The sequence below is a fragment of the Melopsittacus undulatus genome, chromosome 8 (genome assembly GCF_012275295.1).
Source record: "Melopsittacus undulatus isolate bMelUnd1 chromosome 8, bMelUnd1.mat.Z, whole genome shotgun sequence".
In the NCBI taxonomy this organism is placed as follows: Eukaryota; Metazoa; Chordata; class Aves; order Psittaciformes; family Psittaculidae; genus Melopsittacus; species Melopsittacus undulatus.
Window position 1 is genome coordinate 4,635,924 of NC_047534.1, and position 13,042 is coordinate 4,648,965.

Here is a 13,042-nt window from a genome sequence, read left to right on the forward strand (position 1 = left end):
GTAAGCTGCCAAAATAAAGCAGAGCTGCTTGAATGTCTATATGGAATGGGTGGGGAGAAGTGGAGGAGGGAGGTTGGTTTTGTTAGGCCCAGGGCTCTGTATCTTAGCATAGCTATGAGGAAAGAGATGTGCATTGCCCTCTGCTTCACCTCTTGCTGCAGCTTCCACTTCTGGTCATGCCATGGTCTTGTGAACTTCCCCTGTGAGGGAAATAAGATCAGCAGGAAAAAAGGGAAATCGGTGGCAGGAAAGAGAGACCTTGCCTGCCTCACAGTTCTCTACATGGCACTGACCCCTTTCTTGAAAGTTTTAGAGCAGTGCAATACTTGGACACACTCTTTTGGTGTCAGTAGCGTCAGGGTTTGTATTGGAAATATCAGAAGATACAAATACATTCCCTAAAGGTCCCAAGCAGAAGGAGAAAAGAACAAAGCCCAGGCAAACCAATTTAGAAGAAAGCAGTACATGTGGAGGGTTTAGATCTTTATTAGATCAATTTTTTTGTATCTAATCTTTATTAGAACTTGATTTGGATTTCTAATGCTTTTCAGAACAAATTCACCTCTGGCAGACTGCCACTTTTGCCTCTCTTTTTCTGTGCAAAGCTTTGCAAGACAGCTTTCCACTGAGGGCTTCCTCAGCTAGTTCTCCCACATCATTTTCTAGCCTGCCGAGGGAGTTTATTCTCATCTCCCTTAGCTTCTCCTCTATTGTCCTCCAAGCCCCTTTTTTAAGTGTGTTGTGTTAATTCAAGTTGGAGAAAAAGGGCTGTTTTATTAATGGGTGTTTCATGTGCTTAGCTTGAAAAGCCTTTGGCATGACTAAACACTGAAATATTTGCACTGTATAACAGACAGCAGTGAAGATTACATGGATACTATTCATCTTGTGGGCTTATTTCACTACAGCTTTGACTATATCCTGTTCTGTATGTTAAGACATTGGAAGACTGAGTATTTTCCTCATATTATACTCTGTGCCACTGGCATATGAAAGAAGGAGCTATCCAAGAGCAGGGTCTGAATGTGGCCTTACTTTGCTGAGCTAATAATCACTAAAGTCAAGTATTTCAAGAGTATGCCCTGAAGTTCACTGTAGTTTATAACTTTATATTAACCTGCTGAGGCTTTTTAACTTGTTTGTGATGATAAGCCAAAATAATTGCTATTTACATGTCATAGTGCAGGTTTCACAGTCCATCTGATCTTAATTTGTGTGGAAAAAGTGAGATTGAGATCATAATGTAAAGTAGGGAAAGGTATATTATTTCCCTGCTTATGCATGTTATAAAAATAGCTGATTCTCCCCAGACTGGCTGCAGAAATTCACCCTTCACCTGAAGCCAACTATGAGAAATATCAGTTTCACAGGAGACCTACAAATCATTCTAAATGGGAAAAACAAGCTGTTATTTAAACAGCTATGCAACCAAAGGATGTGCTTTAATGATGTGCTAGTGAGGCAAACAGCTCACTCACTTGGCTGGACATCCCCAGTACCCCCATAAGAGCAACATATTGGTGGGTTTTAACTGTTTGTCTTTAAGGTCAACCAATCCAGTTACCCTTAACAGGAAAGGTGGTGTCAGTGGGAACTGGACTGGGACCAGAGCTGTGGCATCAGTTTCTGTGTAAAAGCTTGCCATTCTGTTACTGTAGGTATCTGAGTAACCATGCGAGGTGCCATTAAGCTGTTATAAAATGCTTCAAGTACTTGAAATCAAGCAGGTAAATTACTCCTTTACTACTGCACATCAGACACTCGCCTTACATTTGCTCTGTCCATCAGTAAGCTTCTGACATTTTTGATCTCTCATGGAGAAAAAAACATGCTGCAGTAGATATACAGCAGACACATGGCAACCATTCATCTCAGTGCTGAAGCAGGTGTGGTATAAGTCACACATAGGAGGCCATCAGTCAGCAGCTTCCTTTTGCCTTCAGCAAAATCTTCATTCCCTCGCTGCTGTTAGCAATTCTTCCTTCTGGACCTTCTTGCTGCTTCACATGTTTTCCATGTTGGCAACACATACTGTGTCTTCCTGCCACCTTCCTACATCTTCCCTGGGCTTACAAATAGGTTACTTGCTTGGTTTTTGCGGCTTCACTGTTTTCTGATGCAACACCTCCAACATTCTTCTTTATCACAGTAAAAGTTTCTCCTTTAGAACTTCATGAAATCTCTTGAAGCTGGAAAATGAACAGCTTTCTCTCTTCCATTGTAGAACAGAATCATAGAATCATGGAATAGGGTCGGAAAGGACCTTAAGGTCATCTAATTCCAACCCTCCTGCCATAAGCAGGGACACCTCACACTAAAGCATGCCACCCAAGGCTCTGTCCAACCAGGCCTTGAACACTACCAGGGATGGAACATTCACAACTTCCCTGGGCAACCCATTCCAGTGCCTCACCACCCTCACAGTAAAGAATTTCTTCCTTACATCCAATCTAAACTTCCCCTGTTTAAGTTTTAACCCTTTACCCCTTGTCCTATCACTACGGCCCCTAAGGAATAGTCCATCCCCAGCATCCCTGTAGGCCCCCTTCAGATACTGGAAGGCTGCTATGAGGTCTCCACGGAGCCTTCTCTTCTCCAGGTTGAACAGCCCCAACTTACTCAGCCTGTCTTCATATGGGAGGTGCTCCAGTCCCCATATCATCCTCGTGGCCTCCTCTGGACTTGTTTTGACAGTTCCATGTCCTTTTTATGTTGAGGACACCAAAACTGCACACAATACTCCAAGTGGGGTCTCATGAGAGCAGAGTAGAGGGGCAGGATCACCTCCTTTGACCTGCTGGTCATGCTCTTTTTGATGCAGCCCAGGATACAGTTGGCTTTCTGGGCTGTGAGCGCACACTGCAGCCAACTCATGTTCAGTTTCTCATCAACCAGCACCTCCAAGTCCTTCTTCACAGGACTGCTCTGAATCTCTTCTCTGAGATCTCTTAGCTCATGCTTTGTTTTTAATTCCAGCCTGGTTGAAGAAGACAATGACAGCTTTGGATATGATGCTTTGGAGCTGGATGGTAAGCAAGATGATGTATAAAGTTTGACTGAGAGATCTATGTGATTAGCTCACCACCTACAGATACTGTCAGATAATTAACTTCTGGTCTAAGTAAGATGGGACACAGTCTGAGACAAAAATCAAGTCATAGAATTGTAAAAAGAAAACAAAGGATCAGCTGGTGGTAAGAATAAGAAAGTGCTTATTCCTGAAGAACTAAGTGGGAGAAGGAATTTCCTCCTACAGCCTTGGCTGGGTTCAGTCAAACATTCATTTTCCCCTTTTCCATCTTTGTCACTCTGAGATTCACTTTCATTCTTGTTACTCTTTTCAGATGACAGTCATGACAGGCAGTCACATGGAGCTCCTTCGGTGCACTCTTCCTCCTCTTCTCATCAGTCAGAAGGCCTGGATGCCTACGACCTTGAGCATGTCAACTCCATATTTAGAAAGTTCTCTCTGGAAAGGTATTTGAGATGCCAGTTTTACCTACCTTAGGTAAAGACTGTGGGGAAAAGCTGCTATGGTAGATAGAGATCCTCCATATCTATTACTAACTGAAGATATAATGGCAGGAATATGATGTCACTGGTTGTTTGATACAAAAATCTAATGATACTGTACTAAGTAGTCTTTATATTGGCAGCAGTATAAGTTCTGTTCCTGTGTTGGAAGCAGTTAGCTTCTTTATATTGGCAGCAGTGTAACCTTACTTTGGAGCCATTTCATATCCTGTAAACCAGTGAAGGTCATCCTAAACTTTCAAAGTCTTCAAGCCAGACAAAATGTTCAAGATGCTTAAAATTATCCTTGTGCTCTTGTCATCTTGCTGGATACTGTTATACAGCTGAGTTACCCAGTCATGTCACAGCCCTTGAAGATGTCCAGATGCTCTTCTCTAGAACTTATGCAGTAATGAGAGGGATTTCTTTTAGAGTCTTTAGATCCTAGTGCTTGATAACACTAAAAGTTTATTAATGTCTCTCATTTATCATATATGCATTTAACTCTGGAGTGGTAGCTAAACCTGAGATAACTGACTGTTACTTCCTCTCTTGAACACAGACCTTTTCGCCCCTCTGTCACATCAGTTGGTCGCATCAGAAACTCCTGCCATACTGTCCAGCGTGTAACACTGAATGGAGACAACCTCAATTCGGAAATCACCCTGGTTGGGGGCAATGCTAAAGGGAGCTTTATTAGCTCTGTTAAGACAGGATCACTTGCAGAGAAAGCAGGCCTTCGGGAGGGACACCAAATCCTACTGGTGAGCATAAAGTAATCAACACTATTAGATGTCTGTCCACCTACACGCATACGCACTCATACCATACTTTGTTTCTTCTTTCATCTTATATTAATGACAAAGCACATGACTCCTGTAGAAGAAAATCAGTTCTTGACTGAGAACACATGGGATAATAGTATTTACAGTCATTTATACCTACACTTTTGCAATTTACAGTAGTTCTGCATGGAAGAAATTAGAGCAACAGATGTGTTCTTTAATGCTGTATTGTATAGAACAGCCCCTTTGAAAACACGTAAGCAGGTGCTTCTGCTAAGTTGCTCTTTGCTTAATTTTCTCTCCATTGCCAATGTTCCCAAACCATTTTCCTATTAAGATGCCTCCAAGGGGGAAAACCCCCTACATCTTATATTTCTGCACAGTTTATTACTGGGCAGCCTGGGATTGTCAAACCTCTATCCTGATAGCAAAGTATCAGAACGAGATTATGACACTTAAAAAGAGATGGTATAATTGACTCAGAAATTGAACCTGCACTGGAGAGTAATATTTCTTTCATATCTAGTTGGAGGGCTGCATTAAAGGGGAAAATCAGAGTGTTCCCTTGGATACTTGCACAAAGGAAGAAGTTCACTGGACAATTCAGAGGTGCAGTGGTCCAGTAACACTCCAGTATAAATCAAATCACGAAGGTAAGACCAAAAGTATTTCTCATCTCCAATAGTCCCAGGTCTATTATACTAACTTGTCTGGATGAGAATGACAGAACCAGAATGTCCTTTGTAATGGTACAAATCTGAAGCATGCCCAGTGGTGTTAATTATAGCTGCTCTGTGTAGCTGCTCCAGCTTTTAGCTTTGTGACTGAGAACAAAAAAAGCCCATATGCTTGTCACTACAGGACTCAAGAATTTCCATGGTGGGCCAATAATGACCTGACTCACAAAACACACTCAAGCTTATTTTTATATACATTTTTCTGTAACACAATGTGGTGAGCTGAATGAGCTGAAGTCAATTTAGCATTTACCTGGTGGAGTTGCCCTGTTTATTACCTTTGTGCCTTTATCTTTACCAGCTGGAGTTCATGTGTGATGAATAGAATTTGATTTTAGTGTTCATGGCCTGTAATGATAATTTCAGGTTATGGATCAAAAATTACATTCCCAGATCCATTTTTTACTGGTGTATATAAATTTGCAGGGTTTGTTTTTTATTAGTATTTTAATGCTGGTTAGAGAATTTCAGCTCCATAGATCACACAGGAAGTGATGTCTGATTTTCTTTCATGGTTTCAAAGCTGGGAAACGCTATTGCGTTTTTGAGCATCAGTCAACTGCACATATAGCATGTTATTGATTATGGGAGTGCCAATTACAGCTAATAATAATATAGGGAATAGCTTGTTGTTAAACTTGGTGGCAGAGCTCAAGCTGTTCTTACAGGATGGAGCTATAGCTGTGCCTGCATCTTTGATGAGAAGTTCTCTGTTCACAGGTTGTGTAAAGGCCTGAAAATGGAGTTACCTAAAAGTAATATAATGAGTAATGAGAATATTCTCACAGATTCTGATACCAGCAGCACAAGCTGTTTCTGAATCAATGCCCCATTATTGTCTTTAAGATGCAGGTCGATAACCATGTGGTAACTAGTGTAACAAGCACTCTGGAAGTATAAACCCTCTCTCAGGGGAGCCTCAGAAGTTTGTGCTGTGTGTTTCTTCACGAGGATGCCCAGGAATGCAGCAGTACTGAGGTTTGACTGGTAGTGATGATGCTTCACCTCTTCCTTCACTTCTGCAGGTTACAGGAAACTGCTGTCGGAGCTGGAAGAAGGGCTGATCACATCAGGGGACTCATTTCATATCCGCTTGAATCTGAACATCTCCAGCCAGCTGGACTGCTGTTCCCTATCAGTGAAATGTGATGAGATTGTTCATATTCTTGACACCATGTATCAGGGGAGGTGTGAGTGGCTGTGTGCCAGAGTTGATCCGTTCACCGACAGAGACCTGGAGATGGGGACCATTCCCAGCTACAGCAGGTCAGTGTAATGCTGAGTGACCATGGCTGAGAGCAGTGGTTCTGTATTGATAAATGCTGTAAGGAAATAGGTATATGTCTTATTTTTTTTGAGATAAGGCCTGGTGATGTTAAACTGTAGTAAAAGCTATAAAGCTTTAGACAGGAGACTCCAGATGTTACCTGAAAGAATAATGTGGGTTTCTCAAAAAGTATCATAGGAAAATATGCCATGGAAAGTCTTTAATCCTTAACTGTACTGCAGTCCTGCTCATTATTTTGTTCCTGTGTTACTGTGTGGTTCAGTCAGTCCTCACTGCTATTTCCATTTAATCTTTTCTGTAGGCACAGACCCATTGCAATCCAGCTTTCTTCTGAATGGTTTCAAAGATATCTTGATCTATGTGACTCCATCCTCTCTTTCAGAGCCCAGCAGCTTCTTTTGGTGAAGCTGCAGCGGTTGATGCACAGAGGGAGCAGAGATGAGACAGAAAGCTCACATAATACCCTTTGGGTACTCCGGGTAAGTAGCCACAAACAAGGTCTTTTAACATCTGATACTCCACTGCTACTTGTTGTTCATTATGTTAATTTTACACAAAGTCCTGTTTCCACTTTTTGATTGTTTTGATTGTGTCAGCCAAGGGGCAACTTATGTTTGCTTTAAACAGTATTATCCATGCTGGAACACTCTTAACCCTTCCAGCTATGAGGGAATATGCTTTAAAAGTTTAATATCTATTCTGTGTTACAGTTAATCTTCCTCATTCTTCTCTCCCTGTAAGCCCCTAATGCATCTTCATATTCACATAAGGAGGAAGCTGTATTCTTGAAGTCAATAATCAGAATCATTTCTTTCCTACTGTGAGCAAGATCTAATCCACAGAGCTATCATTGTCCCATATTAGATAGACCTGTCTCTTCTAACCTATATGCTATGGAGAGAAGTGGGATTATCAGGTCTTCACACACAACAGCCCTGCTAATTTCTCCTTTTCCCTCAGTGAAAGTAAATTGAGTTTTCTTTCTTTAGACTCAAGAATTCCTTTCTTACATAATTAAAAACTGACTTCCTTGGTGTATTAGTTACCATAAGTTACTATCAGAGCTTGGGAGACAAACATTTGCAGACACCGTAGCCAGTGCGTGTGTTTGATTTCAGTCAAGGTTAAGTGTCATGCATTCCTTCTGTACACTAGTCCCCATGGGTCAAAGGGATAGAGATCACTGGCAGAGAAGCTAGTTAAAGCACAAGATTTGCATGCTATTTCTTGGTGCAGAAATTACCTCTTTCTGCAGCTGTGGAGTCTTTTCTGCAGTCTCCTGTGCAGAAAGGAATGTGGAAGAGCACTAACAGAAGTGGTGTTACTCAGTGTAGGCCATGCTATGTCTACAGTTTGCTTAGAACATTGCATTTCAGATAGATATCAATTTATCACTATCCTTTTTTTGGAAATATTAAATGATCTGTTTCTTGAATAAGATTAAATTAAAAAAAAAAAAAGAGGGAAAGAAAAATTCCTGTTATTTTCCACTAGAATACATTGCAACCAGAGGAGCCTGCACCACAGAGCGACCCAAAAACCAGCCCTCGCCTCTCCAGAGCAAGCTTTCTTCTGGGCCAAATATTACAGGTAATAAAGGTCAAATCTTCAATGCAATGTCTGAAATAGTGGATTTGAGCAGCAGATCATAGGATCAAAGAATTATAGAATGGTTTGGGCTGGAAAGGACCTTAAGATCATCCAGTTCCAATCCCTCTGCATAGGCAGGGATACCTCACCTTAGACCATGTTGCCCAAGGCTCTGTTCAACATGGCCTTGAACACTACCAGGGATGGGGTATTTACCACTTCTTTGGGCAACCTGTTCCAGTGCCTCACCACCCTCACAGCATCAAACTTATTCCTTATATCTAACCTGAACTCCCCCTGTTTCAGTTTTAACCCATTACCCCTTGTCCTGTCACTACAGTCCCTAATGAATAGTCCCTCTCCAGCATCCCTGTAGGCCCCCTTCAGGTACTGGAAGGCTGCTCTGAGGTCTCCACGCAGCCTTCTCTTCTCCAGGCTGAACAGCCCCAACTTTCTCAGCTTGTCTTCATACGGGAGGTGCTCCAGCTCCTGATCATCCTTGTGGTTTCCTCTGGACTTGTTCCAACAGTTCCATGTCCTTCTTATGTTGAGGACACCAGAACTGCACACAATACTCCAAGTGGGGTCACACGAGAGCAAAGTAGAGGGGCAGGATCACCTCCTTTGACCTGCTGGGCATGTTTCTTTTGATACAGCCCAGGATATGGTTGGTTTGTGAGCTGCAAGCACACGCTGCCAGCTCATGTTCAGTTTCTTGTTCAGATTTCTCATGTTCAGATGTTTGTCATGTTCATGTTCAGGTTCTCATGTCCAAGTATTTCTCAGGCTATCCTGATTTCCCCAGAAACCTCACCTCAGCTATAGCAGTTGTATCAGGATTTATTCCTATCAAAAAGAGATCTAATAGATGAAAAAGATAACTGGATTGTCTCTTCTAATTGCTCTTGTGATGTTGGGTGTTCAACTGCATGCCTTTCATTACTGATTTAGCTGGATGAATCAAACATGTCTGCCAGCAGAGGCAGAAATGTGTTTTGCTTGAACCACAAGGAAAAATACATTGGGCTAGACCAAATCCTCAAGGTTTTGTGAGAAAATAGTCCTTTAATTGTAGGTCAGTGGCTCTGAGCATTACAGAGACTGTGGGTGAGAGATAAAAGTCTTGTGAAGGAAGATGGCTATGAAAATTAGCAAATACAGGAGGAAGAATTTATATTTGGATAGCTATATCCAAATATAGATGAGAAACGTGGATGAGAAATGAAAGTATGCACCCTGTTTCTCAGTGTGAATATGTGCCATTGGGGAGGCTTGTTTGGGATATAACCTGTGATAGATCTGTGCAAATACTCAGAGTGGATATGTTACTCTGCTGTGGATACATCAGTGCTTGTACTGGTTGTAGCAGGGAGTTCTGTGAGTTAAAAAAAACATGCTGCTTAAGAGCAGAGAACAAAATAAGAAATCCCAAAGGGGATTAACAAAGGCTCTGAATGAGATCTATGATATTTAAAGAGCCTTAGAATTCAGTCAACAGATCCATGGGAGTCTTGGCTTCAATAGACATAGATAATTCAGACCTCATAGATAAAAAGTTTGGGCTGATGAATACATGGGAGAATAAATAATGTAAGAAATGAGGTTCATATCTCTTTGTTCACCTTTTCAGTTTGTCAGTAGGTCTGAAAACAAATACAAGCGTATGAATAGCAATGAGCGAGTCCGTATTGTCACTGGCTGGCCCTCCGGTCTGGCACGGACCTCATCTGAAGCAAAGAAGGTGTTGCCTGAGAAACTGGAAGGTATGGATATAAAATAGTAATAGCTTTTACACACATAGCACTGATAAAAACGCTGGCATAACAGCATGGCTATGAAAAACATCATAGACCTTTCCTATTACTGGCATCTGTGGCCCACTCTGTGCAAAGATTCAACAGCATTTGTGACCAAAATGATTTTGCTATGAGTGATTGGAGCATTAAGCCTTCATGAGCAAGTTTAGGACACTGAAACTCCCTGTTTGGCTGGCAGTTCTTCTTAGGTGCTTTCTTGTTCTTTATCCAAAAGCATTTAACTCAAATAACTTAATAAGCAGAAAGATTCCCTAAGCAAGTTAAACTGTGAAATAATCTCTTGAAAGCAAAAGGTATTTGAATTATTTAGTATTAGGTTGGACATCATATTACTGTATATACAGTAAAGACAACCCTGGCAAAAGAGAAAGAACTGTGCGTGTATGACTAAGCATTTCTTTTTCTTCAAATACTGATGGAGAGGGAACCAGAGGATGACTGTCTTGCTCTTTACTCAGATTTGGATTCCAAAAATGAAATCAATAAGAGGCTCAGCCTGATCCCTTATAGCTTGGTGAGACCAATCCGCTGTGAGCGTAGGCGCCCTGTACTTTTCACCCCCACCATGCTTGCTAAGACCTTGGTGCAGAAGCTTCTCAACTCTGGAGGTGCCCTGGAATTCAACATATGCAAGCCAGGTAATTGGATAAAAGAGGACCACAACTGTTAACCCTCGGTGTTGGAAATAGGAACATATGTATGCGCACACACGTAGGGGCACTCACATGTGATAGCTGTTTGAGGGACTTCAAGTCACATCAGGGTGATGTGTAGCTGTAAATTCTGCTGTTTGAGAATATCTGAGATATTTGAATGTTTCTGAGACAGCCAGTGCACATGGTCACGAGATTCTGTGTCTGTGAATATTATCCATGTGTATGCTGTGTGGTTGCTAGGATGCCCCTCAGAGACTGAAATGCTGGGAGTGCTCTTTCTGTTTGCATACAGTTTGCATACTGCATATCTAGGCGTTGTGAAATTTTGATTAATTTGTTTCTCGTATTTTCCATTATGAGGAATATCTTCCCTAGAGCGACTTTACAGTTCTATCTCATTCAAGGCTGTGAAGATTGTGCATTTGATCTACTCAAGAAAACTGATTTTCTTCCATGCTAAGTATTTATCATTAAAGCAATATGCAGTCCAGTGACTGCTGTAGGGTAGGATTGTATACAACACAGCATTAAACATAGCTGACGTTTTGTTTTTACACTAATGCTGAATACCCACCACATAGTATTGCAGTCTTGCAGGTACCCAGGCAAACTGAAAAGTTAAGTATTATAATAAATATCCCCTGTCTTGCAACATAAAACAAAAGCTTTGATGTAGAGCTGCAATTCACAAGGGGACCAGTAACACACACTGCAACCTAAGCCAAATTTTTTTTGTAACTTTAAACACAAATGTTGGAACACTGAATCCTTGGGTTTGGAGCCTATACCAAAGAGACCTTCTTTTTTTAGCACTTCTCAGCATCATCCAGCCCTGAAATGTTCCCATATAACATTAGGCATGGGAATTGTATTTACTGTTTTAATTTAATGCCTTCATAGTGTTGTAGTAATTGCCCAAGGACTTGCTGGTGCAAGGATATAGCTGAGATGCTCAGCTGTGATCAGATTAGGCTTTAATTGAATTCAATGGAAGAAATGAGGCAGCTGCTAAAACAATTCATTGCTGCTCTTTCCCTGAACCATCCTTACATCCTGTGTGAGACACTATGGGATAGTTTTCTAGGTGTTCTGTGTTGTTATCTTGATTTTGTTCTCGTTTCTTTCCAGATATTGTAACAAAGGAGGAGTTTTTAAGGAAGCAAAGAACAGAGACTATCATCTTCAGCAGAGAAAAGAATCTGAACACATATGAATGTATCGTACCTGCCAATATTGAGGCTGTCACTGCTAAGGTGCTTAGAGTACTCTGTATCCCCTCGATAATCTGTCTGTGACACTCTCTGCAATATATGTTTTCTTCTTGAGTAAGGGACTGACCAATTCATGTTGTATGTTCTCTCTCTTGCCCACCTTCAATCTCAGATTTGTATTTATCCCCCCCCCCCCCAAATGGCTTTTATTTGTGCTCTTGCTTTTCCTTTTCTTTTTTATCCTCAGCCACATCCTTTTATATTCTCACTCATTCCCTGTGATGACCCACATTGATGCAGCAAAACATCCTTTCATTTTCTTTGCTTCATCCCTTATTCATTTCCTTTTCATATCATAAGTATATATGAATATGTGAAAGAATAAGAGATACAAGGGCCTGGACAAAAGAAAGGATAGCTTGAGACACATACACAAGGTCCTACAGTACAAAGATAACAATGTCAAAGACAGAGATCTTATATGAAGTAGAGTGCATTTGATGCACAGCATGGGAAGGGAGAATTAAAGTGATTTTTTTTTCTCTCACAACTAGTTGCAGTAGATGTTCTCTTTGAATAAAGGGCAAGTATGTGTGTTTGTATATCTATGCAAAACTGGTATTTGATCATACTCTTCATCTCTACATGAATCCATTTCTATTTTAAACCTTTTCAGAAAGCTATTAAGCTCAGCTGTTATTTGACTGACTAGTTTTAAACCCGTAGGAGGACTTTGGACTTTAAATGTATATTTGATTAAAAGGTTTTAAATCAGTACAGTGGTAAATGAAGAGCTTTTCAGTTGACCCCATAAGGGTATGGATACCTTTATCTTGAGACTCCACAGCAACGAATGTTCCTTTGTGACTGTGTGTTATGACTTTGTTTTTAGAACAAGCATTGTCCTCCTGGAAGCCGGAATAAGCTGCACAAAGGATTTAATCAAAGCCAAGATATATCCTATTGTTCTTTTTATCAGAGTCTCAGAGAAAAACATCAAGAGGTTCAGGTAACATATCAAACCTTTTGCATATTTGATATTCTGTCTTTTTCAGTGTTTAATTCTCGAGTCCAATAATGTTCTTACTGACAGAAGTAAAGAACCTCTTCTCTCTTCATCTGGTGCTTTTGTGTGCACTATTTTGTCCCTCAATTCCTCCCTGAAATCTTACAACCTGAGAAAGTAGGAATTCCCCAAATCAAGCACTCTTTCAGTGCCACTGATAGCATGAGGCACTGTGGGAGGATAAGACTGAAGAATATGTGATTTTCTCCATGCTCAGCACTCCCACAGCATTTCTCAAGGTAATGCTAGCTGGAAGAGGAAAGGTCATAAATGCTTGCACTCTCCCTACATTCACTCCTTATAAATTGTTTCTCCATAGCAAATATTTCTCCTTGGGGTGAGAGTGGAGGTAAGGAGATGGTAGACCTGGAGTAACTGT

General features: G+C 41.0%; 1 protein-coding gene across 1 annotated transcript in view; it reads left to right on the plus strand.

Annotated features, from left to right (window-relative positions):
• CARD11 (caspase recruitment domain family member 11) overlaps nt 1-13,042 on the plus strand; it is a 45,328-nt gene that overhangs the window by 30,580 nt on the left and 1,706 nt on the right. Inside the window, 12 exon segments of the mRNA XM_005145260.4 lie at nt 2,977-3,029; nt 3,345-3,477; nt 4,076-4,277; nt 4,825-4,951; nt 6,061-6,301; nt 6,706-6,802; nt 7,818-7,913; nt 9,544-9,676; nt 10,189-10,368; nt 11,515-11,639; nt 12,490-12,501; nt 12,503-12,606. Of these exon segments, the coding sequence (XP_005145317.3) occupies nt 2,977-3,029; nt 3,345-3,477; nt 4,076-4,277; nt 4,825-4,951; nt 6,061-6,301; nt 6,706-6,802; nt 7,818-7,913; nt 9,544-9,676; nt 10,189-10,368; nt 11,515-11,639; nt 12,490-12,501; nt 12,503-12,606 (1,503 nt within the window).